The sequence below is a fragment of the Hypoxylon trugodes genome (genome assembly GCF_022578975.1).
Source record: "Hypoxylon trugodes strain CBS 135444 unplaced genomic scaffold F4822scaffold_3, whole genome shotgun sequence".
Lineage (NCBI taxonomy): Eukaryota > Fungi > Ascomycota > Sordariomycetes > Xylariales > Hypoxylaceae > Hypoxylon > Hypoxylon trugodes.
This window is the reverse complement of record NW_026250018.1, coordinates 3,984,374-4,007,117: the sequence shown is the minus strand read 5'-3', so window position 1 is coordinate 4,007,117 and position 22,744 is coordinate 3,984,374. Positions and strand designations below refer to the sequence as shown.

The 22,744-nt window shown below is 46.1% G+C and overlaps 11 protein-coding genes across 11 annotated transcripts; 7 read left to right on the top strand and 4 right to left on the bottom strand.

The window, feature by feature from the left end:
• The first annotated feature begins 486 nt into the window (after window positions 1-486).
• On the top strand, window positions 487-2,577 carry F4822DRAFT_192831 (hemolysin-III channel protein-like protein Izh2). Its single transcript, XM_051453592.1, has 6 exons — window positions 487-1,351; window positions 1,412-1,424; window positions 1,480-1,574; window positions 1,630-1,795; window positions 1,849-2,245; window positions 2,300-2,577. The coding sequence occupies exons 1-6, from the start codon at window positions 1,198-1,200 to the stop codon at window positions 2,471-2,473; spliced, it is 999 nt and encodes a 332-aa protein (XP_051317465.1). The 5' UTR covers window positions 487-1,197; the 3' UTR covers window positions 2,474-2,577.
• Window positions 2,578-5,328, bottom strand: F4822DRAFT_192908 (MFS general substrate transporter). The gene is made up of 9 exons (XM_051453594.1): window positions 4,623-5,328; window positions 4,511-4,566; window positions 4,272-4,462; window positions 3,825-4,216; window positions 3,668-3,774; window positions 3,493-3,612; window positions 3,307-3,443; window positions 3,077-3,256; window positions 2,578-3,025 (listed from the first exon to the last, which is right to left on the bottom strand). Exons 1-9 carry the CDS (start codon window positions 4,797-4,799, stop codon window positions 2,682-2,684), a joined length of 1,704 nt encoding a protein of 567 aa, XP_051317464.1. The 5' UTR covers window positions 4,800-5,328; the 3' UTR covers window positions 2,578-2,681.
• A 297-nt stretch (window positions 5,329-5,625) lies between these two features.
• F4822DRAFT_436823 (Arylsulphatase) lies at window positions 5,626-7,389 on the top strand (the record flags this gene model as incomplete). Its single annotated transcript, XM_051462344.1, has 2 exons — window positions 5,626-6,036; window positions 6,088-7,389. The coding sequence occupies 2 exons, from the start codon at window positions 5,626-5,628 to the stop codon at window positions 7,387-7,389; spliced, it is 1,713 nt and encodes a 570-aa protein (XP_051317463.1).
• Window positions 7,390-8,165: 776 nt separating this feature from the next.
• F4822DRAFT_427545 (uncharacterized protein) lies at window positions 8,166-9,398 on the top strand (the record flags this gene model as incomplete). The annotated part of the gene is made up of 1 exon (XM_051460765.1): window positions 8,166-9,398. The coding sequence occupies one exon, from the start codon at window positions 8,166-8,168 to the stop codon at window positions 9,396-9,398; it is 1,233 nt and encodes a 410-aa protein (XP_051317462.1).
• Window positions 9,399-9,703: 305 nt separating this feature from the next.
• Window positions 9,704-11,455, bottom strand: F4822DRAFT_192817 (uncharacterized protein). The gene is made up of 4 exons (XM_051453591.1): window positions 11,329-11,455; window positions 10,553-11,265; window positions 10,381-10,493; window positions 9,704-10,324 (listed from the first exon to the last, which is right to left on the bottom strand). The coding sequence occupies exons 1-4, from the start codon at window positions 11,396-11,398 to the stop codon at window positions 10,009-10,011; spliced, it is 1,212 nt and encodes a 403-aa protein (XP_051317461.1). The 5' UTR covers window positions 11,399-11,455; the 3' UTR covers window positions 9,704-10,008.
• Window positions 11,456-12,098: 643 nt separating this feature from the next.
• On the top strand, window positions 12,099-13,287 carry F4822DRAFT_397454 (uncharacterized protein). Its single transcript, XM_051457623.1, has 3 exons — window positions 12,099-12,723; window positions 12,803-12,990; window positions 13,043-13,287. The coding sequence occupies exons 1-3, from the start codon at window positions 12,562-12,564 to the stop codon at window positions 13,119-13,121; spliced, it is 429 nt and encodes a 142-aa protein (XP_051317460.1). The 5' UTR covers window positions 12,099-12,561; the 3' UTR covers window positions 13,122-13,287.
• Window positions 13,288-13,487: 200 nt separating this feature from the next.
• F4822DRAFT_397453 (uncharacterized protein) lies at window positions 13,488-14,364 on the bottom strand. The gene has a single exon (XM_051457622.1). It carries the CDS (start codon window positions 14,192-14,194, stop codon window positions 13,493-13,495), a length of 702 nt encoding a protein of 233 aa, XP_051317459.1. The 5' UTR covers window positions 14,195-14,364; the 3' UTR covers window positions 13,488-13,492.
• A 770-nt stretch (window positions 14,365-15,134) lies between these two features.
• Window positions 15,135-16,755, top strand: F4822DRAFT_397451 (S-adenosyl-L-methionine-dependent methyltransferase). Its single transcript, XM_051457621.1, has 2 exons — window positions 15,135-15,477; window positions 15,678-16,755. Exons 1-2 carry the CDS (start codon window positions 15,291-15,293, stop codon window positions 16,682-16,684), a joined length of 1,194 nt encoding a protein of 397 aa, XP_051317458.1. The 5' UTR covers window positions 15,135-15,290; the 3' UTR covers window positions 16,685-16,755.
• An 843-nt stretch (window positions 16,756-17,598) lies between these two features.
• Window positions 17,599-18,934, bottom strand: F4822DRAFT_436821 (DEAD-domain-containing protein; the record flags this gene model as incomplete). Its single annotated transcript, XM_051462343.1, has 3 exons — window positions 17,599-17,657; window positions 17,710-18,750; window positions 18,826-18,934. 3 exons carry the CDS (start codon window positions 18,932-18,934, stop codon window positions 17,599-17,601), a joined length of 1,209 nt encoding a protein of 402 aa, XP_051317457.1.
• Window positions 18,935-19,299: 365 nt separating this feature from the next.
• F4822DRAFT_397448 (uncharacterized protein) lies at window positions 19,300-21,170 on the top strand. The gene is made up of 2 exons (XM_051457620.1): window positions 19,300-19,512; window positions 19,566-21,170. The coding sequence occupies exons 1-2, from the start codon at window positions 19,423-19,425 to the stop codon at window positions 21,003-21,005; spliced, it is 1,530 nt and encodes a 509-aa protein (XP_051317456.1). The 5' UTR covers window positions 19,300-19,422; the 3' UTR covers window positions 21,006-21,170.
• Window positions 21,171-21,220: 50 nt separating this feature from the next.
• Window positions 21,221-22,744, top strand: F4822DRAFT_397446 (uncharacterized protein). The gene is made up of 2 exons (XM_051457619.1): window positions 21,221-21,704; window positions 21,766-22,744. The coding sequence occupies exons 1-2, from the start codon at window positions 21,469-21,471 to the stop codon at window positions 22,496-22,498; spliced, it is 969 nt and encodes a 322-aa protein (XP_051317455.1). The 5' UTR covers window positions 21,221-21,468; the 3' UTR covers window positions 22,499-22,744.

The window sequence follows — 22,744 nt, the reverse complement described above, 5'->3', positions numbered from 1 at the left end:
GAGCGGGCTTGGTGGAATACTTGACGGATTACGATGTTGTTTTTTGGAAGAGCTGGGTAAGCCGGCGTTTAGGTTGAAAGTTAGAAGCTTTCCAGCATTATAGCATATTCATGGTTCGATCAGGGATGGTCATTGGTTGAATCAGCAAGCGAAGGAGATGATATATTTTGTTTGTTTCTTTTTGGTTTAGAAAACTATAGATACCCCAAGAAGCAATATGAGATATGGTTGTATGTATTGAATTGAAAATGCTTGTTGCTAGGTGGTTTGTTACAGCGCGGTTGGGGTGCTTTATTGCAAGGCACACGCATGAACCTAAGGGTGTTGCGCACCTATGCTACTTGCTGTTATGGTTTAGGTTAGGCGCTATAGACCCCACTAAACGGGATATATTAGCGTGTGCGCCAACGTGCTAGCCTGCCTCCAGGCAGTATTTAGACCACACCACCCTATCCTACAGCTTCAGCAGCCCCTTCACACTGAGTCTTCTAGTCACTACACCTGTTCACCACGAGAACACTTTTCTCCATATGTAGGAGTGATACTTAAGCTCTGGCCCACCTAAGATCTTATCAGAAGGTGTAGAGTATTGGGACGCCTCAGCGATTCAATTTGGGCTATTGTTAGCGTTGGCGTTCATGCTTGCTTGGAAAGCAAAAATCTGAATAGGAGGGATGGGGAGATTTATGCCGCCCCCACGAGGCTTGATGGCGCTTCCAATGGCGCCCTATAGAGCTCTTGGTGGGGGTTCCTCGGAGCTTCGAAAAGGAGGAATACTTCGGACTCACATCACCAATCTACATCACGATCGAAGAAGTTATTTTTGACCGATGACAAAGTAACAATAATGAGGCACCTACACCTATCTACGTGCCATACACGGCGACGTTATTCTAGTCACCTCTTCCTAAATGTTAGCGAGTCACTCCGCCGTATTGGCAGTTGTTTCAGCAGTGACAAGGGTTTGTATGGGGGGTTACATCGTGTTATTTAATGCATACTGTTACTACTATTGCTGGCCAGCACAGCTTAATTTCTATTCCATATCTTTTTTCCTTGGCCGATTGACTCGGGTAGCGTTCTATCACCGCGTGATACTCAATTACAAGTACAATACTTTTAGCGGAAGCATCCTTCTTGCCGGAATTCACGACCTCACGATATGTACTAGACGTATGATACAGTGGGTGGAGGAAGATGGCCTTGCGATGGGCCTCGGGCTTTCAGGCCCTAGTTGCGAATAATTCGAGGATTCGAGGACGGCAACCCAAGACGGCTTCAGCAGAACAATGCGCAACAAGCAAGCAGCATATTGAGAAATTAATAAAATTGCGAGAATGGGAGGATCTTCGTCAGTATTCGTCGCATATAATTATCAGTTGATTTGGCTGCTAACAGCTAAGCCATATAGCTCCCTGGAAACAGTAGGTGACGTGCGCTGTAATTATAGGCGGTTTAGTGCTTACATGCCACATTTAGGCGTGGAAGCGAACACATTCGTACTGGATACCGACCAGAATGCGATTCCTTGGCATCATGTTTACACAGCTGGACATACATCCATAACGAAACAGGTTCGGTCGACGATCAGTCCGATAAATACCGTGCCTTTTTACTAATAGATGGTAGTCAACATTTTCTCTCATATAATCGGCGCTGTGATCTTTCTAGCTCTACCCCTTTACGTCTTTAAAACTGAGGTTCCACCACGGTACAAACTAGCGACTATAACGGACATCTTGGTCTGTAGTACATACTTCCTGGGCGTTGGCGTTTGCTTCGCATTCTCAACCTTGTGAGTTTACCTACTCGTTGATTCCTTAACCAAATTTCGTAACCGGTATCTAGCTTTCACACTTTTATGTGTCATAGTGAAGCTGTGTATTCCCTAGGCGTTAAGCTTGACTACCAGGGCATCATTTTACTGATGTGGGGGGCGAACGTGCCCCTCATATACTACAGCATCCCGTGCGACTTGAGCGGTCAGATCGCATACTGGACTCTTAATACAATACTTGCAGTATTATGCTCGCTTGCGGCATTCCATCCATCGATAGGAGGACCACATCTTGGACATATACGGGCTTACTTGTTTGCGACATTTGGATTCTGCTCCGTCATTGCCCCTATCCTAATCGGCGTTCTCAAACACGGTTCTGAGGAGCAGAGTCACCGAGTTGGATTTGGTTGGATAGGAGCTACCGTACTTTTCGATGGTACGGGCGTAATTATCTACGCTACGAAGGTTAGCACCACCCTTTACCGAGGTTTGATATCCCAATTTCTAATGGCGGTCTAGTTTCCGGAACGATGGTATCCTCGGGTGTTTGATATATTCGGTGCTAGTCACCAGGTCATGCACATTATGGTGCTCTTTGCGGCCCTCGCTTACACAATGGCTATATTACAAGCATTTGACTTTCACCATCAACACAACATCTTTGAGCATGGATGTATATCAGATGACCCGTGAATAACAACAAGGTATTAGGTAAAATGACTCGTATGAGTGAGAGCATACTCAACCACATGATGTCACAGTATTGACGTGGGGAGTACCCTCGGTATTTGGAAAGAACAAATACTAGAACGATAAATGCTCTGACAATTGAGATACGTACAAGAAGCGAGCCTCCTATCAAATTCACCAGATGCTCTTCAGACCTAAGAGTCCCGCGACTTTAAGAGGCAAGCCTAAAGTCCAGTCTCTTATTACCGGCATCCTGATGGTCCGCCAGATAAACCAACTGCTCTTCCGCCGTCATGGAATTCCATTTGCGGTCCCTCACGCGGTTACGCCAGACATAATATGTTTTTGCCAACGCATAAAGTACCAAGTTTAGACTTAGTATCCCGATTAATACCGAGTTGCCTCGTCTATAAAGCGGGGCGTCATCGGATCGATATATATTCGACGAGATTATAACTCCTGATTGCAGAAACATGTTATAGAGGGCCGCGCCGACCGCTCGCGAACGAACCGTATTCGAATTTCGAGAGATCCATCCGACTTGTACGGGATGACCTGCGATTTATTAGTCAACGTTTCTACTACACGTTCTAGATGGGCACTTACCAAGAGGCGCTGCCAGCAATAGTGAAATCATTCCCCACGTTAACCATTTCGATACCTTTGTGGTATCAACAACTCGCAAGTATATCAGGAATGGTAGGCACCAAACTTGAAAAATTGACGCGCATGCAGCAAGCTGTCCAGTGTATTCCGCGAGAGTAGAAAGAGCCATCATATTAATAACTAAGGTACACGTCAGCAAATCCTCGCTCACATGGAAAGAACGCACATACTCTTTAGAACAAGATATGGAATCGACAGAAGATTCGTCTGGAATGTACTGAAGCCGAGACCCCTTAGTGAGATGTTAAGGTATTGTTGTGGCGAAAAGGTTGGGATGTTAAAGGTCAACCCGATACAATAGAGTGGCCTTGATTCTTGTCAGTTCCAAATCAGATTGAAAGACCCAGAACACTTACCATAAGTCTACATCCGTCAAACTCTTCCATAAGAGTTTCGGTGTGATGGGTTGTCTGTTATGCATCGTTCCTTTGCTAGGGTCGTCTCGGATGATTCTATTGACCATGATTGTTTCCTCACTAACACGACTTAGCATCTACTAGGTTGGATTTAGGTAGTGGGGTAACAATATACCGTGCGGTGAACCATCCATTCTTTCCTCGGGACCAACCTGCCGTCTGAGTTGGACCTGGCGGCATCATGACGTACGATAGGATACCAACAATTCCAGTAACAAGCCCCTTGAAGATTCGGTTAGAATTAATCGGACGTTGTGGACATTCAATCTCACCTCAATAAGGAATAACCACCGCCAACCCGAGCGACCCTCAACTCCTCGCATATGGAGTAGCCCAAACGCGATGACAGCAGCTAATATATCTGCCATCATCATACCGGTCCAGAAGAAGCCAAGTCGGATAGTTAATTCGTGGTGCTTATAGAAATAAGAAAGGTATAAAACACATTCTGGGATGAAGCCTCCTTGCAGAAATGCCAGCAGCGCGCGACAAACGAGGAACGATGGTCGACCACTGAGGGCAAACTGCGATGCTGAGACGACGGAGAACAATAAAATCTGAGAAGGGATCCATCTATCGGGGCCGAGCCACTTTGCCAACAGTTGCGCTGGGAACTCGCCAGCCAAGAAACACACGGCGTAGACCGTGTTTCCGAGATTATAGTCTATTTGCAATCAGCTTCAGCCTCTACATAGGTTCAAGGGTTAAGCAACTCATACCGTTCGTGGTCATTCCCATATCCTCCAAGAAGTTATCGGTCAACCCTTGAGAAAGGTTGGCTCTGTCCAACTCCATCGCCGTAAACATGAGCGCCGTCCAGACCATGATGCGAAAATCGATCTTCCGGACAAGTTTACTTTCTTCCGCCCAAGTCCATCGCGCCCTTGGATCGAATCGATGAAGGTTCTCCCTATCTGATGTTAGCAAGTACCCCACATTTTATTCAAATCCATCTCACCAGTCATCATGAGGCTTATATTGGGCCGCTATGTCTGGGTTATCGTAGACGCTCGGCTATGAATCGTTAGCATTAGAAGGTATTCGACATTTTATTCTCCACATTATCATACCTGAGTCGCGATGTCGTCTGGATTGCGATGTTTCGACTTCTGGAACCAAAATCGCCTGTGCGTTTCAGGCTTTCCGAGAGGAGGGATCGCATTATCAATCCTTTCCTCATCAGGTCCGAGTTCATCGTCGGCTAAGTGCAACTTCTCAGATACTCCTACCGGAACGACGGTCGTCATTGTAAGATAGTAGTAGAAGCTAATTGTGTTTAGGTTACTCAGATAAGAGTGATTGGTGGGTAGAGGACTACACTCAGCGCTCAACAAATGCCTCCCACACGCTCATTGGTTCTGGGTAAGCAACATGGAAGGTCCCAAGAGTCCCTGAACGTTCCAATGCATCTACAGATCTATCTATATCAAGAATGCGGGGTAGAATATTCTTCGCCGTCAGAGCCACGGCAGAGAGGTTGGTGACCTCGGGCTGAAAATAAAAAACTCAGCTGTGCCGCATTACTTATACCTATTTCTATTAGCTTTCTACTAGGTAGCCCTGGATACCTAGGTATATACTGCGAAATGAGGGGACTACCACGGTAATATACGAACAATCTCACCTTACCCCGAAACAATATAATTGCGACTTACCATTGATGCGTCCCAAGCCGATCTTTGGTCGGACCTTGTCGTTTCGCTTCGCCTAGCTCCATAGGTAAGTACGGCACCTTACCGACGGTGCGAGTGGACCCTTCTACTAATTCTCACCACCCTATAGCTCTCCGTTCCTTGTGGGAATAATGGAAACGCCATCAGCAGTAGCTACATCTTAGCCCAGCACCGTTTCGATTATTGGACTAATAATCGCCTAGTACCTCCCAGGGTATTTACCTACCTACATTTAGATAACTACTATTCACTTGTCGCCTTATTCTAGCCAAAGTTCCTGGATTGCGCAATTGCGGCAATAAACACCATGGCATCGCTGGGTTGTTGCCTCTTCTTGGCGATGCTATATTACCCATATGTGGTATATGGCAACATTTTTGGACCGGCCGACCAAAAACCCATGGTACTTGAGGATAGCAAAACAACTCAACTACGACAGCAACCAAATATCATATTCATACTTACGGACGATCAAGATCTTCATTTGAACTCTCTTGAGTATATGCCTTTCGTGGATCAACACTTAACGAAACATGGCACGTCCTTCAAACGACATTTTTGCACCACCGCTCTTTGTTGCCCTTCACGGGTCACTATTTTCTCTGGGAAATTGTCGCATAACACGAATGTTACTAATGTAGTACCTCCGTACGGAGGTTATCCAAAATTCGTCAGTCAAGGACTTAATGATAAATATCTTCCTGTCTGGCTACAAAATCATGGCTACAATACGTACTATACTGGCAAATTATTTAATGCGCACTCTGTCCAAAACTACCACTCTCCATATGCGGCTGGCTGGACTTCTTCTGTGAGTTTGTCACTAAAAAGAATATGAACTATTAGCTGATTACGTTTCAAGGATTTCCTGCTTGATCCGTTCACATACTCCTATATGAATTCGACTTATCAGCGAAACCAAGACCCACCAGTCAGTTATGAAGGGCGGCACAGCGTTGATGTGCTAGCAGAGAAGGCATTGGGCCTTCTAGATGAAGCGGTTGAAGCAGAAAAGCCATTCTTCTTAGGAATTGCGCCCATCGGCCCACATGCGAATATTTGGGCTCCTGGCTTTAAGGACGGCAATCATAGTGACCTAACAGAGGTTGACTTCTCACCACCGGTGCCAGCGGAAAGACATGCCAAGCTTTTCGAAGGCGTCAAGGTTCCGAGAACCGCAAATTTCAACCCCGATAAGCCATCAGGCGCTAGTTGGATTCGAAAGCTACCCATGCAGAGCCAGGAGACTGTTGATTACAATGACCATTATTATAGACAACGACTCCGAACCCTCCAAAGCGTTGACGAAATGGTTGATTCCATATTTAGCCGCTTAGAAGATTTGAAATTACTCGACAACACATATATCATTTACACGACGGATAATGGGTATCATATTGGTCAACATCGGATGCAGCCCGCCAAGCAATGCAGCTTCGAGGAGGACATCAATATCCCATTGATAATCAGGGGCCCCGGAGTTCCCGAGAGTTCGGAAACTGATATTATAACCACCCATACCGATCTCGCACCTACTATCCTAGAATTAGTAGGTGCCCCTTTGAGGGATGACTTCGATGGACTTTCAATCCCACTTACGGAGGAAAGCTTGGCGCAGGCTGCCGAAACCCGCCATGAACACGTAACAGTGGAACACTGGGGATTCGCCTCTAATGAGGGTCAAGTGCTCGATTCATATCCGAGGCTTCATATGAACAATACTTACAAGGCTCTCCGTGTCATTAGTACGGAGTATGACCTCCATTATCAGGTTTGGTGTAATAACGAGCGCGAGTTACACGACCTAAAAACGGACCCGGGGCAAATGGTCAATCTCTTGCATCCCGACGAAGTCGCTCCAGAAATGATAGCTGGCGCGCCATTTGAAAAGGTCGTTAGCAGGTTGGACTCCTTGCTCTTCGTATTGAAGAGTTGTAAGGCAGAAGAGTGCATTTGTCCTTGGCAAGCTCTTCACCCGGCCGGCAATGTTGATAGCCTGAGAGAAGCGCTTTCTCCGCGCTTTGATGCTTTCTACGAAGATAAATCGCGAAAGGTTGATTTCGATAGATGCGAAATGGGATTCATACTTGATGCCGAGGGGCCGCAATTCGAGAAGGACGGTCTTCTCCCTATTTTCGACCCAAATTGGCATGAATGGACCTAGTTTCTCTCATTGCGATAAGAGCAGGCACTACTTGGGCTGATAGGAGTTGGCAAATTTATTCGGCGTAGTAGTTACAACTGCAAATAAATCGTATTTAAGTCAGCGAGGGCAAAAATACAAGGACAAGATTTACAAATCATATAAGAAAAGATATTCAAAATTTCGGTACTTACAGTAATAGTATATGTAAATAGGAACCATGAGGGAACACGGCTATGTAACCAACTGAGTAGATGCCTTGGAAGGGGGCTATCAGTATAAAGGCAGCAAGGCCCATTGTTTATTGGATGCCCTTCGACACCACGATAATATTTTGTTAATGGATTAACGCCGGAGTCTTTCCAAACACGAGGGGTACTCGCCGCCGTTGGCGCATCTCGATTAAGAGTAAGAGGCGCCATGTACTTTCCCATGGACTACGGTGCATGGGGCGCCATGTCGAGCAAAAGCGCAAGCACTTTTCTACAAATTTTGAGTAAAAGGGATCATAACGGGCAAGAGGCGCCATATCGAGCGAGGGGTGCGCGTGTGTACCCGCTTGTAGTGCACATTTACTGGTAGAAATAGGTACCTGGCCAAAACACAGACCGCATAGGGCTACTAGAGGGCATTGTTTGGTTTCCCGGGTAAGAGCTGCCAAAGTTGACAATCTGTCCCACGAAAAAAACCTTTTGTACAAGAGAATTTCTTTTCTACCGCCCCCATCTAACCTATTCTCATTCATCCTCAACCGATAATCCTACACTCATCAGCACATAGTTGAATATTCATTGACAATGGCTCACTACAACCAGCACGCTGGCGATCACGAGGAGGAGGATCTCTCCTACAACTCAGCATATTCCCCTATTACTAATGAATTGGTAAATCATCCCTGCGCAACCTTTACGGATTGCAACGAGTATCCGGAAGCTCTACACCACACGCACGATTCCGAGTCTAGTGTCCCTCTCCCAGCCGTCCCAATTGATCCTTCGTTGGGAAGCGCCGTTTTACTGTCGGGAGTACAGGAGGGAAGCCCAGAAGCCCTCTGCAACGACGACCAGGCCATGCTAGGCCAACAGCAAATTACCGAGAGTACTAACGAGTCGTTCTTCGATGGAAATCCGTCAGTTTACCAGTATGGCGATTTTGCTAACAATTTTCCTCACCTACCGCAACACTCCGCCCCTGTAAACTCCCATCAGCAAATAACTACACAATGGAACGCCGACGACTACGAAATCCCTACCACTCATAACCCCCAGCCCTTCTATGACCACTACTACGACCACCGTGTCGGCCATTGGGGTTCCCTTGAGGGTTACCCAACCGCCTACGACTACCCCCAGCCCCACGGACGACAGCAGACCGACCCCGGTACCAATGACTTTGTACCTAAATGGGGATTCCATCCCGGCTTCGATGGGAATGCAAATTCGCATGTAGCGGACGGTTCTTTCCGCATCGCTAGTAATAATCACGAGTCGACCACTTCATCGAACCAGGAGAGCTTCCAATCGCAATGGAACTTCGTCTCCGATGATCAGTACGGTACCCAAACTCCCGCCAACCCCGGAGTTTCTGTTACGGCTATCCACTTTGCCAATCTCCCTCCTGTACATCAGGCAACCGAGACCGCACAACCACAGCCCCCGCAGCAGCAGCGGCCTCTCCACAAGTGTCGTCGTTGCTCCATGGAATTCGTCCATGTCGTTGATCGGAATAATCACCTCCTAGACGTACACAAGGAGAACCACCGACGCCAGAAATCGAAAGAGGGGGGCAAGTTCAAATGCCCCTATTGCGACCAACCTGCGTACAAGGCCAAAGCCGGGCTTACCCGACACATCAGAGACAAACACGATCCCAACTCGCATTACCGTCTCCAAGCCGCGATTTTAGACGAGAAAGTGGCTTGCCATCTGTGTGGAGATAAGTTCGAATCTTATAGAGCACGTCAAAACCATATTTCTAAAGATCACAATGCTGGTGCGAAGGAGCCGAAGAAGGGACAGGGCAAAAAGTAAGAAAATGGCGAAAACGAGGAGAACGACGAAGAGGATGAAGTCGAGGAAGTCGAGGAAGGGGAGGAAGGTGACGAAAACGAGAAAGACGATGGTGACTACTAAGATGTCTTTATGAGTATCTCCAGTTCACGATGCTAAGCTATACGCTAGGGTCTAGGGGGTGGTTTTTATGCTTTCTGCCTCGACCGTGATTGGGGGTTGGCAGTCTTTTATTTCCTTTATTTCTTTTGTTTCACTTTGCCTGGCTAGGCGATCCTAAGGCTGATTTGTTCCTTCATCCTTATTTCCACAAGGATTGAGTTGATGTTGATGATAAAGGGCCTATATGTTCGTGGCCGAAGTGGTGAGATAGTTTCTCAAGCTTCTAGGCTGACTCTAGATTGACCTCAATGAATACTATTCATGCTCTGATTTCTGATTGCGGATAGTAAGAATATTTGATCGTGACATGATTTAGAAAAGAGCTCCCGGTATAACCATTTATCCCTATTCTATATATAATAATGGCGCGACGTTAGATTGACCCTCGTTAACTCTGCTAGAAAATTGCAACGCCCGAAATCTTAATCGGAGTACCAATTTTTATTTAATTTAGGCCATGCACTATAGTTCAGACCATACTCGTTGCTAGAGTTAGGAGGAGCCCCAATTTGTCGCAATTTGCATGCCATTTGTTAAGCTGTTGAAAAGGTTCCGAGTCGGGAGGGTATGAACGGGCGGTTATCAGGTCTCCAAATGATTTCAAGGATTCCCAGCAACAATTCGAGTGGACCTTGCGAGATGATTCCCACTCTTCTCGTGTTCTAGCATTCCAGATGGAGTCCGGAGCAGGGAGAGGAAGCGAGCGACAATTGCTAACGCTGGGACACATAACCCCGAATTTGAGATCCATCACCCGGCTGAGTAGAAACCAAGTGATAGCTAACCTAATCAGAGGTTAGAATGGGTAATCCATATGATGAGAGGAGGAGGGCCATCGTACCTTCGTCGGACTTCAGCAAAAATCCAATCTTCCCAGGTTACGTTGGGGTCATCTAATCTCTCAGGCGGGAACCACACGTTATTATCCATCTCAGTTGCCTTAATACCATAAAGCTAACCAGATCAATCCTCAGTCAGTACCTAGGTATGCGTAGGGATCTATTCGAACTTACATCGAATGTCATAAGCATCTGCAGGCGTACCTGGGGAATTTCGGCTAGGGAGGCATGGCCTAGAGCGAACATGATCATGTATATGATCTGGACTTGCATCGCAAATACCATATCTCGTAAAGAGCAGTTAGGAAGATCTTGAAGAAGTCGCCGGTTCTCCTCTTCTAGTAACGTCCAAAAAGGGTCCCTCGGAGATGGTCGGCGTTCGGCATATAAAGTCGCTAACTCCGAACACCTAACGATGGTCTGAGGAAGCTTAGATTGATACCAATGGCCGTGTGTGTACCATGAAAATGTCTCTCTGCTTATCATCATAAGAGGAAGGCTTCGTATAGACTCTAGGATGAAACCAGCGCCATGTCGGGCTACCGGGTCAGCTCGAAGCTCAAGTATCGACCGAGGCGATGTAGACGGTAAGGGTAGGCTACTTGGGGAACCAAAATCGCAGTAAGGCGGAGGTTGGTAAAAGGGGTCCGGATAGCTATTTGGGGAGCTTGACACAGAGCCATAGTTGTTGTTTGCATTGATGATAAGAGCAGAAGCACCAGGCTGCTCATAAACACAATAAAGGCCTTTGGCTTTGCAACGTGAACACTCCGATTCAAAACTACATTTGGCCTTTGCGGAGTGGCATTCTTTGCAAGAACGTGGTCGCTTTCTAGGACGGCCTTGAGTTCTGCGGCAATATGATAAATGCCGTTTATAAGCGGATTCTGACAAATCATTATTAGTGGATTTTCACTTGCGAGTTTTCTCCTTCGTAGAGATGGGCTAACCTGTAGCGATAGGTTTACTACATATGTTACAGAAATGAATCACATCCGACGTTATAACATTTAGCGACATTGTCAAAAGGCCTTTGATTGAGATTAATGATGTTTTTGTAGAATTTTGAGAACTTCGTGTCGAAGTCGCATATGCCGCCGATTCTCACTATTCTATTACTTCCAAGTCATCGTGGGATTTGTCAGCACTATCGATATTGATGTTACTAATGGCCTTATTAGGTTAGTCTAAATATTGTAATAATACCCCTGTTAAGAAAGTCTGGAGCCGAATAGCGAGTACCCGAGTACCAAGGTACCTATCCAGGTAAGACATACAAGCTGACGGAATAAGAAAATTATCATGAAAGCCTAATTGGGTCTCAAACAGCAATTAGGAAAGGACGGATTGGCTGATGATACAGCCACTAATATAAAATATCAACCCAACCCCATGGAAGGACGAATTTACTCCTGCATTAATTGCAACAAGCCCTTCTTCGTCGGGTGAGCATAGGTGATTCTGTATTAAGAGAGCAAAATAGGGTAAGTTATACGCTGAGTACGTAGGGATATTAGGGCGAATTGCACAGCTTAGGTGCATGTCGGATGTACACTGTGTGCGCCGTATGCGCCTAAGGCCCGTGCTGTCCAGGTCAATGAATCGACTCAGACGAGACAGGGAACTCATGTTATTAGACAATCGAAGTGTATTACGTAGCAAATAACGAGACGAGGGGTAAAATGCATCAATTCGATCCGATTCAGTCCTATATTACTCTCTTTATGATCTTGTAAGTCTGGTGATTTTATGACGTATTCTATCTTCCCAGGATTGAGCCTCATTCGTCGGCATTGGTTATGCCAGACCTACAACAGCTTGGCAAAACAGATCTACAGTGCATTAGCGTCCGCCAACTTGCGGTCTACAGCGCTATTCCAGCCTGTTAATAGGCCCCTGTGGTGCATCACCTCCCCCGAATCAAGAAAAGGAACGTTCTGGTATCCCATGACATGTTGACGTGTAGTTGTGCAGGAAGAACGGTCTGATATTGAAGACGCAAGCATGCCGTTATCCGATTTAGATGAAGTGTATATAATAAGGCTCCATTGTCTACTTCTTCCTTCATTACTTAAACGTTGACGAATCTCCGTAGGTACATTGAATGCGCTATTGGTTACTGTAAAGTTCCCCTATTATATTCATATCACTACTATACTACGTCCTCACCAACAATATCTACAATGGCTCGAACCAATGCCACATCGCGCTTTGCGCTTCCTCCATTCTTTCTCGTTTCGAACGCCCTCGTATGGATTAGCTCTATAATTGTGATGGGAATTACTAGCTACTTCATCAGTGAAAGCTCGTCTGTTGGTAACCATATAATCTACGAGGAAGTCATTGTAAGTTTTACACAACCAGCAATTGCACAACAAATCCAACTTGCGAATGAATGCCAACTAACAGTCACAATCTCTATAGTCCGTCCTCACTGTTGCATTCTTCCTGGCCTCCTTCGTCCTTGGCACATATCCAGGCTACACTCTCATATTCAACATAATCTTCTCCTATCTCTGGCTCGTTGTAGTTGTGTTCACCGCCGAGGATTGGAGTTCTGATTATGCTGGTGCACTGGCTCACACCGTCGAAGCTTTCAGTTTCATCGCCTTGTAAGTACATTTCGCCTAGATATGTTGATGAACGTTTGCTAAAATACACTAGCTTCTTCCTCCTTTTCAATGTTGTCTATGATTGGCACTTCTCTTACCGTGGTCACGTCCGCACTACATCCGTTGTGTAACCACTTGATGCAATTGGATATTGATGAGGTATGAGGATTGAATTACGACATATTTATATGAAATGTTAGCCTGGTAATATGCTTTGATGCAAGAAAATGAGTTGGGGAGCGAAGCGGACATGAGCGCAATGAGTAACTAATAGTCATGACTTAAGTAAAATAAGGATAATTATTAATTAAATTCAGATATCTTGGGTTAATATCACTCGAGACTAACCTTGCTAACACGATAATATACATCAAACGGCTAAGGGCAACGTTCGGTGCAACTAAAACGGCAGTACAATGCACATAACACGTGGAATTGTATTGTACAGGGGAATTGCAATCGCTATTATCGTTTTTTATACTTATGAGATGCTTTTGATGCGCTAACTAGAATTGACACGGGATGGAGTTCGGCTCGATAATGCCCTTCGTGCAGGTCTAGGACGAGGGATAATCTCTGAAACCCAATCCCCTTCGTATTCGACAAGTCTTTGTGGTCGAGTAAGATGATGGATCTGAACTGTCTCAACACAAGAGACCTTGCCGGCGAGTACCTCATGGATTGGAGGACAGGCATAGGAAATATTGAATAGTCTCCGTTCCCCTTCACGCCATTTATAAATTGACACCTCTTGCTCTTTAGGAGCAGAGTTTCTTTGATGGGCCGTCCATATACCGGCATTCCTCTTCGTTTCGCGAATCTTCTTGTCCATATGAACCACCCAACCGGCCGCGTGCTCCGAAGCAGTACGATCCACCGAATTTTCGGTTGGAATATTCATTGCATCTTCATATGCAAATCGAGCTTCAACGTATCTTTTCATAGCCCATAGGACGTGGCCTCTGTATATGTAGCATTGTGCGAGAGGGGGTGACTCACTGGCTTCTGCTTCCAGAGCAATTATCAACGCGTCGTCAGCCTCATCATAAGCCTCTTCGAGAGCACTTGCCGAAGCTCCATTCCCGAAATTCTTTAGTAAGGTTGCGCAGCGCCAAAGATGGGTATATATTTCATTCATATACTCGGCCTTTTCAAATGGTGTGAATTCGAAAGAGGGCATGCGCACTTCGTTAGATAAGGCCATTTTGATACCAGGAACAGATAATACTTACAGCCGACGTAAAATGTGTTGGTGGATGAGTACTACTTAGCATACTTAATCTCATAAGTATGAACTCAATAGCATTGTTCGTGCCCAATTCTTTCACGGGCGTCTATTGTTCTAGTGATAAAGAATTACCCGGAGTTTACAAGGGGGAACCAAGCGGTATCTATTGACACAAAGGCCGGCGGCGTTATATCGATCGTTTTATTTGTAATTTGGCTAGAGCCCCATTCACAGAATTTTAAGGGTTCCTTATCATTACTTGCCTGGATGGAATTATACCCGAGTTCCTCAAATAGTTAGGAAAATGTTACTATCCTATTTCTGTGTGGTTTTCATCTTGAAAAGTCACATACGAACAGTTAGTTATGACGAGACGTATGGAAACCCTTGGAATGTCCACCTAGGTAGCTACTGAATGCTAGCATAGTGAGCTGTCGTAACCGTACGGAGATAATAATGAAGTAGAATAGCCGATGCCAAGTAGAACTAGATCAAATAACTGGCGTACAACATCAAGATTTATAAGATCAGACACGATGCTTTCCGAAACCCTGATCCGATAGCCAAGATACTTGTACGCACAGTAGTTTCGTACGTAAAATGATGCCAAGTCCGGGGGCGCGGGTTCCTAGAATATACATAGGCGTCTGACTACACTTCGACGGGACGGACCGCATATTCGGCACATTTTCCCTTAACACATTTAACAGTAAGCTCTCTTTCTTGGTTGAGGAATGGTCTAGCCCTCATCCCCGTGGGATCCCCGTATGCTACGCAACCAATAGGGTACTCTCCATAGGTGCCATTGGGGAATAACTCCGCGCTCCGAGGGTCTGGTAGCATACCTTGTAGCTATCAGATAAGGAGCCGTGCGACACACATGTAAGTGGTAGGACGCCACGTGCGGCTTTTATGTGTCTAGACTGTACGTACTTTTGTACATGTATGTGAGGGCACCCTGCATTTCTATCACCTTCGCCAGACTTCGGAGCCGTGTTTCTAAAACTTGACGACTATAAGGCAGATAAATATCGAGAGGTTGGAAGCTGTGCCTTACTGAATTTCAGTCCCGATGGGTGATCAAATGACAGTTACTGCGCTTGCAGATATTATCAGACAACAAGCAGAGATACTTGAGACGAGCCTACCGCGGCATGCTTACACGGATTATCATGGCGATAAAAGCCTCAGCATTGCGAGATCAAAACTCCTCGAAGCCTGCGATAAGTTAAACCACTTGGTAACTGGTCCTATAGAATGGTAAGTTGGCAGAAATATGTTCTCCGATTTGAAAGTGCTTGCAGTATCATTTTGGTCGTAAAATTGTTGAGCTGACTGTCGCACAGTATGTCACGGATTTATCTCTTGTGCTTTACTCAACAACCCTTATTCCTAGAACAGGGTTAAAATAGATCGCAATGAACTTTGAAACCATGTATCGAATACTAATTCGTCGTAGATGTAATGGGCATCGCGCAAGGCCATCGTGTACATGCAGCTTTGCAGTATGTATGTCATTTTCGGCTGGCCTCTTTCGTACCCGCAGACGGTACACCGATCACGTACGAGGATTTAGCGCATGCCGCCGGAGTTGACACTTCGCAATGCACCCGTGTGCTGCAGCTACTCATGACGTACCACATCTTCCGGGAGCCCGGCACCCGTATCGTCGCGCATAACCGTAATTCCCGCGTTCTACTTGACGAGGACACAGGCGCCGCCGTCGAGTGGCTAACTCAGGAGTCGTTGCGATCTAGTGCATTCTTCACAGAGGCGCGCGCCATGAGACGTAGATGGTCTACTGGCGGAAGCGGCGCCAGGACCACAATTGCCAGTGGTAGCAGTGGCGTAACTGGGAGCATCGCTGGAAACAGCGCACTGCAAGCAGTGAGGAGCGGGAAGGGGAAAGCAGCAACTGATCTAGCAGTTAACGGCTTGGATCAACCCGCCTTTGGATTCATTACACAGCAGCGACAGACAACCGAAGAATCGATGAAAGCAGATCGGTATGCTCGCGCGATGGCCGGCATGGCGAAAAGACGACAGCTGAGCGTAGAGCATCTGGTAGCTGGATTCGACTGGGTTTCATTGCCGTCCGGTACGATCGTGATTGACGTAGGTGGAGGCAACGGGCATTGCTCGAAAGCCATTGCGTCTTGCAATCCTAGGCTGAAATTCATCGTACAAGATGCAAATACGGCGCTTGCTGAAGATGTGGATATCGAAAAGCAAGGCGACCATTTTCAGTTTATGACGTATGACTTCTTTGCACCGCAGACTGTCGAGGGAGATGTCTATTTGCTTCGGCGCATATTACACCACCACTCAGACAAGGACGCCGTACGTATTCTGCAGGCGCAATTGTGCGCTGTGAGAAAGAAACCAAGGGCGAGGATCGTGGTCATGGATAACCTTGCGATCCACAGCGGTACATTGAGCACGCTAGAGGAACGCAAGACCAGGTGATATCCCTCGCTCCATTTTCTCTATACGCTAAGCTGACTGTATCTTCGTAGAACGTTGGATATCGCAATGATGGCTCTCTTCAATAGCGTCGAGCGCGATCTGGATGACTGGAAGGAACTGTTCAGAATGGCGGACTCTAAATTGAAACTCGTTAATGTGGTGAAACCGCTGGGAAGTGCCTTGGCCGTTATGGAACTTCAATTGGAATGATTGCTTTTTGATCGACCTGCGGTTTGGGTGTTCATGGAAAACTGTGACTCTGGGTTAGGATGATATATCATTATGGCTGGCCTAATTTTGACATCGAAAAGCCTAGATTGCTTGACACTGGTAATATCTACTTGATATTGGAATGCGAGGACTCATCAGTGTAGCCAACCAACGCTCGAATGATCGGATCAATAATACTTTTCAACAAGTACAATACGCTCAAGTCTCATCCATATGCAGAGCTTTACGTTACAAAAACATTGCTGTTTCATAAATTCTGTAATTATATCAGGAAGGCTTGTAAACCATTACCGTCTCTTGTGAGGCACATATTTGTTTCGTGAAATCAGTAGTTGAATTAGGGCTTCGCCGGATGATAGCGGTCTCATGCGGCTCCGGTTTAAACTTATAAAATAATTCCCGGAGTATAAGGGTTGATTCAATTAATTGGCAACTGAGAATTCATAGAACGCGATCGAATTTTCGTAGCATAAGCAATCTGGACTAGAGCGCCGCTAAGTGAGTCAGTACGATCTCGGGATGATAATGCTAGGCTCGAAGTAACTTACTGATAAACGACATACCCTTTTCCTCCCACGACCAGTTCATACCCTTTTCCCTCGTCAAACACATCTGCCGAGGATTTAATCAGTTATAAGCAGAATCGCCATACTCCCAACTAGCTTTGCGAGCGAATTTTACGACTAGGTGATAAGATCCGCCACATTCATAGGCATCTCATCGATCTGGGTCGAGTAGTACACTATCGTCTGTCAGCGTCATATCATATAACATCGGATAGAGGAATCACATACGTTCGATATCTCGGAGAATGCGAACATCCTCACTAGTAACAAAGTTGATCGCGACACCCTTCCTACCAAAACGACCACTTCGACCAATTCGATGGATGTAATTCTCTCGGTTACTGGGCAAATCGTAATTGATGACTAAACTGACTTGTTGGACGTCGATACCACGGGCCCAGACGTCGGTCGAGATCAAGACTCTGCTGCTGCCCTGTCGAAAGTCTTGCATAATGCTGTCTCGTTCCTTTTGGGGCATATCGCCATGCATGCTGCTGACAGTGAAGTTCGCCTCGCGCATCTTATCTGTCAACCAATCCACCTTTCGTCTTGTGTTGCAAAAGATGACGGCTTGGGTGATTGTTAGAGTGTCGTAAAGATCGCAAAGGGTATCAAACTTCCAGTCCTCTTTCTCAACGGCGATGAAGTACTGCTTCAATCCTTCAAGCGTCAATTCGTCACGCTTGACAAGGATACGAACAGGATCCGTCATGAATTTAGTGGTCATGTCTAAAACGTCGTAGGGAAGAGTAGCCGAGACAACGACAACCTGAGTAGCGGGGGGTAGGTATCGGTACACATCGTAGATCTGCTCTCGGAAACCTTGGTTGAGTAACTCGTCAGCTTCGTCAAGGACAAGCATCTTGATCTGACGGGTTCGTAGGTGGCGGCGGCGAATCATGTCGGCTACGCGACCGGGAGTACCAGAGACGATGTGTTGGCCGTAGTCGAGCTTTCGAATATCTTCTCCAACGTTGGTGCCGCCGATACAAGCATGGCATTGGACGTTCATGTAGTCACCAAGAGCCATGACGACGGATTGAATTTGAGTCGCAAGTTCGCGAGTAGGGGAAAGCACGAGAGCTTGGGTTTCACGGATCGCAGTATCGATGACTTGAAGCATTGAGATGGAAAATGTCGCGGTTTTTCCGGTACCAGATTGAGCTTGAGCGATCGTGTCGCGTCCCTTACAAATCTGGACGATAGCTCGGGATTGAACGGCGGAGGGTGACTCGTAGCCGTACGCATAGATACCACGAAGGAGGTTTTCTGTAGAACAATACGATTGTTAGCGATTAGAGGCGACAATGAAAGGAAGAAAACTGAAAGGTGAAGAGTTCATACCCTTCAATGACATGGACTCGAAAGTCGGATGAACTGTCACCTCTTTGGAAGTGGAAAATTCCATCTTCTCGTCGGCGCGACGATCGATACCACCACCGCCTTCAGCCATATTGAATATTTTTATGTCGCGTGCTCACGGCGATTAATATGAGTATCGAAGATAAAGTGATATGAGATACACGCGAGAGAGAAGCGTGTTGGGGATTTGATGTCTTGATTTGAAGGAAATGCGAAGCTAAGTTGATCAATTCGCAGCGAAGAATGGTTCAAGAATTTTATGGGGATGTCCCCACTAGGTGCTGTTTGCCCATGGCCCCACCGAGCCTTACCACAGCCCATACCATATTGGGTTAGCTACATAGTAGATAGCGGCGATATGGATTAGGTACCTAGATACATGCATGGAGGAAATGATTCTAATTGGACCTTAGAAATTTAAGGTCAAGGCTCTACCAAGTTTCTTATCCAGCCTCATCTTCATCATTTTCTACCGTTTCGGTCGCCGTTCTGCATTTCAATTCAGATACACTCTTATCATAACTTCAACTCAACTATCAAGAAAATTATAAGAAGTGTCAACTAGAGTAATCGCCCAATATGCTCTTAGAAGAGCAAAGGTTCCTGCATGAGGACCTGGAACGCCTCGAGCAGGGTATCGCAGATCGAATCAGTGATGAACCAAAACACGTGAGTTTTCCAGTCAACCATATCGAAAAGCCATCGCTAATCCTGCATTTTAGATACGAGATCGATTAGCGCGAGATCACCAAATAGCACAGTTCCTTGACCGCATATCCTCACAATCTACAAAGCTTCTAAATATCTATCGTGATGCCGATGGATCGAGATCGCGTGAGATTCAACAGATTGGGGCTGGCGACCCCATGGACGAGTTTTACAAACAACTTGCCGACATAAAGAATTTCCATGCGAAATATCCCAACGAACCCGTCGAGAATCTTGAACGTGCATACCGACCCAAGAGAGGACCCGATGCCGATTTACTACCTAGTATCGTGGATACTATGTTTACCGGTGAAGAAGCGTTCGGTCGTTTCTTTGATCTCCATACGTGCCACGAGTTGTATCTCAACCTTCCTAATGCGAAGAGATTGAGTTATCTACAATATCTAGAATCCTTCGACAATTTCACACCAGGAGCTGCTGGATTGAAGAGGTCTGAGAAAATGACCGACCAATATTTCAAATATGTCGGTCAAGTCGCTTTGGATCTCGAAACATTTATGCGAAAGACGCGGCCTCTAGAAAACATAGATAGGGTGATTGCCGATTTCGACAAGGAATTTGATGCTTCTTGGGAGAAGGACGAGATCGCAGACTGGAAGAATGAAGAACCAAATAATAAGTCTAGCGGTGGTTCCAAGCAAACCTCAACAGCGGAAGCGGTATGGTGTGACCATTGCGAAAAGGAGTTCAAGAATGAAAATGTATATAAGGGTCATCTTTCGGGCAAGAAGCACATACGAGCAGCAACAGAGCGAGCGCAAAGATTACAAGGCGCATCCGACGATGGAACCGGCGCCGCCAATGGTGCTCATAAGGGGAATACTTCGACATACAGATTGAAAGAGCGCGCTATCGCCGAGAGGGAATTCCGAGTGAAGCGCCTGGCGAGTGCGATGAGTACTGAACGAAGCGATACCCGAGTGAACGTCGAGCGAAAGCAAGGCATGACGGAACGCGAAAGGCAACAGGAGCTGGAGAACCTATTTAGCGCGACGGCTACCACGTCGCAACCTAAAGATACTGAAGACGGAGAAGACAATGACGACGAAGACAGAATTTATAACCCACTCAAACTTCCACTTGCATGGGACGGCAAACCTATTCCATTTTGGCTTTACAAGCTCCACGGACTTGGTGTCGAATTCCCTTGCGAAATATGCGGTAACTTTGTGTATATGGGACGAAGAGCGTTTGATAAGCACTTTAATGAAGCACGGCATATCTACGGCTTGAAGTGTCTCGGAATCACAAATACGAGCTTATTTCGCGATATCACAGGTATCGACGAGGCGTTGAGGTTATGGGAAAAGATCCAAAAGGATAAACGAAAGGATAAGGTAGACGACGGCAGTGTCGTACAGATGGAGGACGCTGAAGGCAATGTTATGCCGGAGAAGGTTTACTACGACTTGCAGAAGCAGGGTCTATTGTAAAACATGTGTGTACTTACAGTGATAATTACATGTCGCCTTGGTCAGAGCCACCAAGGACACAATTCGCCGACAGATTGCTTCTAATTTGGCACAGTCGTCGCATTTCTTCGAATAATGATAATGAATACTATGATGTTGTACCTAAGTACTTCAGGTGCTCCACAGGTGTGTTATCGATAATCAATTAGTACCTACGCTGGGCGTGGGCCTAACCCCACTAGCTTCCCTTCCATCTCAAGCGCTGTTGTTTCTGTGACGCAAATGTAAATAATTACATCGCAGCCTCGACTTTCAAAATATTCGAGGCGCCCTGCCCTTCTTGCTTCTGACATGAAATTCAATAGATGATATCATCGCATGAATCTCACGCGATGGAAATAAATCTGATATCATACAAAGACTACTTTCGTTATCTCACCCCCGAAAATTCGAAGCTTCATCGTTGAGGCGCGCCGGTTGAAAAATGCCGGCTTTGTCAAAACCGATCCCACCACTATACACTGTCTATATCCTACGATCGACTGTTCGACATGCTTCCTTATATATCGGATCGACTCCTAATCCCCCGCGCCGACTTAAACAACATAATGGCGTAGCTAAAGGTGGCGCCGCACGAACGTCACGTAAAACCTTGAGACCATGGGAAATGGTTGGTCTTGTTTCGGGTTTCCCTGGCATGGTAGCTGCACTGAAATTTGAGTATGTCGCATACCTGAAGATTATATCTGAATCCTCATGTTGTAAGCTGACTGTTCTTGAGATGGGCTCTTACCAACTCTCATTTAACATTACATATCCCATCCGAATCTCGAATATCGAAATCGTCGGGTACAAAGCGAAACGGTCATCCGAAACGCCCACCACACAACTTAACATCGATCCTCTCGAACCTTCACCTTTTACTTCGTGTTCCTAGTTTCGCTAGGTTGCCTTTGAACGTACACTTTTTTGTTCCTAAGGTCTATGAGGAATGGAAGAAATGGTGCCGAACCGTAAATGAACCTCTCCGGGATACGATTCGAATATCGACAGATTTTGAACCTCCGCGTTCAAATTCGGAGAATACAGAAAATGAGGGCACCAGCGAAGGGACAGAACATCCCTGGGGTATTCATGCGCTACCACTCGATTATGCGCCAATGAAAGAATATGCGACCAAGACACGATCGATATATGACTTTGAGAGACAAGGTGATTGTGTTTTCTGCGGGGAACATATGGAACTTGGCGAGGGTCTTCACGCGACATGCTCGAATGCTGGATGTGAAGGTACGGGGCATGTATCTTGTTGGAGTCAGCACTTGCTTGCAAAGGAGGCCGATGAGGAAGCTATTATTCCCTTATCTGGCCAATGCCCAAGTTGCAATGGCGAAGTTTTATGGGGTGATCTCATGAAAGAGACAACCCTAAGAGTAAGAGGAGCCAAAGAGGTCGATAAGTTGCTTAAAAAACCAAGGAAGCGCAAGGCGAGAAATGTCGATTCCGACACATGAAACTATTTTCTACGGTGTTCTTTGCATTAGGGGTTTGCATAGCAAGGCGTTCTATATTTTGGGGGCATACGGAGGTTTGCGCGCAGGGAACGAAGTGCTGCATTTCGGTCAATTCAATTGTGTCATTTATTCCTCTCACAAATTCCTAACGAAATTTTAAATACTAGAAGATTTCATGTTTTCGAATGATTCAATTTACCATATAATAGATCGTAAGTAATGCTTCGATCGTGTACGACGCGAAGA

What these genes read in the sequence shown, in the direction of transcription:
- F4822DRAFT_397454 (XM_051457623.1), top strand. Translation starts at nt 12,562, where the DNA reads ATGGCTCGAACCAATGCCACATCGCGCTTTGCGCTTCCTCCATTCTTT. An exon ending in TAATCTACGAGGAAGTCATT is followed by an intron (nt 12,724 to 12,802) that starts GTAAGTTTTACA and finishes CAATCTCTATAG; the next exon opens with TCCGTCCTCACTGTTGCATT. An exon ending in GCTTTCAGTTTCATCGCCTT is followed by an intron (nt 12,991 to 13,042) that starts GTAAGTACATTT and finishes AAAATACACTAG; the next exon opens with CTTCTTCCTCCTTTTCAATG.
- F4822DRAFT_397448 (XM_051457620.1), top strand. Translation starts at nt 19,423, where the DNA reads ATGCTCTTAGAAGAGCAAAGGTTCCTGCATGAGGACCTGGAACGCCTC. An exon ending in TCAGTGATGAACCAAAACAC is followed by an intron (nt 19,513 to 19,565) that starts GTGAGTTTTCCA and finishes CCTGCATTTTAG; the next exon opens with ATACGAGATCGATTAGCGCG.
- F4822DRAFT_397453 (XM_051457622.1), bottom strand. Translation starts at nt 14,194, where the DNA reads ATGGCCTTATCTAACGAAGTGCGCATGCCCTCTTTCGAATTCACACCA.
- F4822DRAFT_192817 (XM_051453591.1), bottom strand. Translation starts at nt 11,398, where the DNA reads ATGTCGCTAAATGTTATAACGTCGGATGTGATTCATTTCTGTAACATA. An exon ending in TAGTAAACCTATCGCTACAG is followed by an intron (nt 11,266 to 11,328) that starts GTTAGCCCATCT and finishes ATGATTTGTCAG; the next exon opens with AATCCGCTTATAAACGGCAT. An exon ending in AGATGCTTATGACATTCGAT is followed by an intron (nt 10,494 to 10,552) that starts GTAAGTTCGAAT and finishes TGATCTGGTTAG; the next exon opens with CTTTATGGTATTAAGGCAAC.
- F4822DRAFT_192908 (XM_051453594.1), bottom strand. Translation starts at nt 4,799, where the DNA reads ATGACGACCGTCGTTCCGGTAGGAGTATCTGAGAAGTTGCACTTAGCC. An exon ending in TATGGGAATGACCACGAACG is followed by an intron (nt 4,217 to 4,271) that starts GTATGAGTTGCT and finishes GATTGCAAATAG; the next exon opens with ACTATAATCTCGGAAACACG. An exon ending in TCCATATCTTGTTCTAAAGA is followed by an intron (nt 3,257 to 3,306) that starts GTATGTGCGTTC and finishes CGTGTACCTTAG; the next exon opens with TTATTAATATGATGGCTCTT.
- F4822DRAFT_397446 (XM_051457619.1), top strand. Translation starts at nt 21,469, where the DNA reads ATGCCGGCTTTGTCAAAACCGATCCCACCACTATACACTGTCTATATC. An exon ending in GTAGCTGCACTGAAATTTGA is followed by an intron (nt 21,705 to 21,765) that starts GTATGTCGCATA and finishes ACTGTTCTTGAG; the next exon opens with ATGGGCTCTTACCAACTCTC.
- F4822DRAFT_397451 (XM_051457621.1), top strand. Translation starts at nt 15,291, where the DNA reads ATGGGTGATCAAATGACAGTTACTGCGCTTGCAGATATTATCAGACAA. An exon ending in GGTAACTGGTCCTATAGAAT is followed by an intron (nt 15,478 to 15,677) that starts GGTAAGTTGGCA and finishes AATTCGTCGTAG; the next exon opens with ATGTAATGGGCATCGCGCAA.
- F4822DRAFT_192831 (XM_051453592.1), top strand. Translation starts at nt 1,198, where the DNA reads ATGGCCTTGCGATGGGCCTCGGGCTTTCAGGCCCTAGTTGCGAATAAT. An exon ending in TGCTTCGCATTCTCAACCTT is followed by an intron (nt 1,796 to 1,848) that starts GTGAGTTTACCT and finishes ACCGGTATCTAG; the next exon opens with CTTTCACACTTTTATGTGTC. An exon ending in TAATTATCTACGCTACGAAG is followed by an intron (nt 2,246 to 2,299) that starts GTTAGCACCACC and finishes ATGGCGGTCTAG; the next exon opens with TTTCCGGAACGATGGTATCC.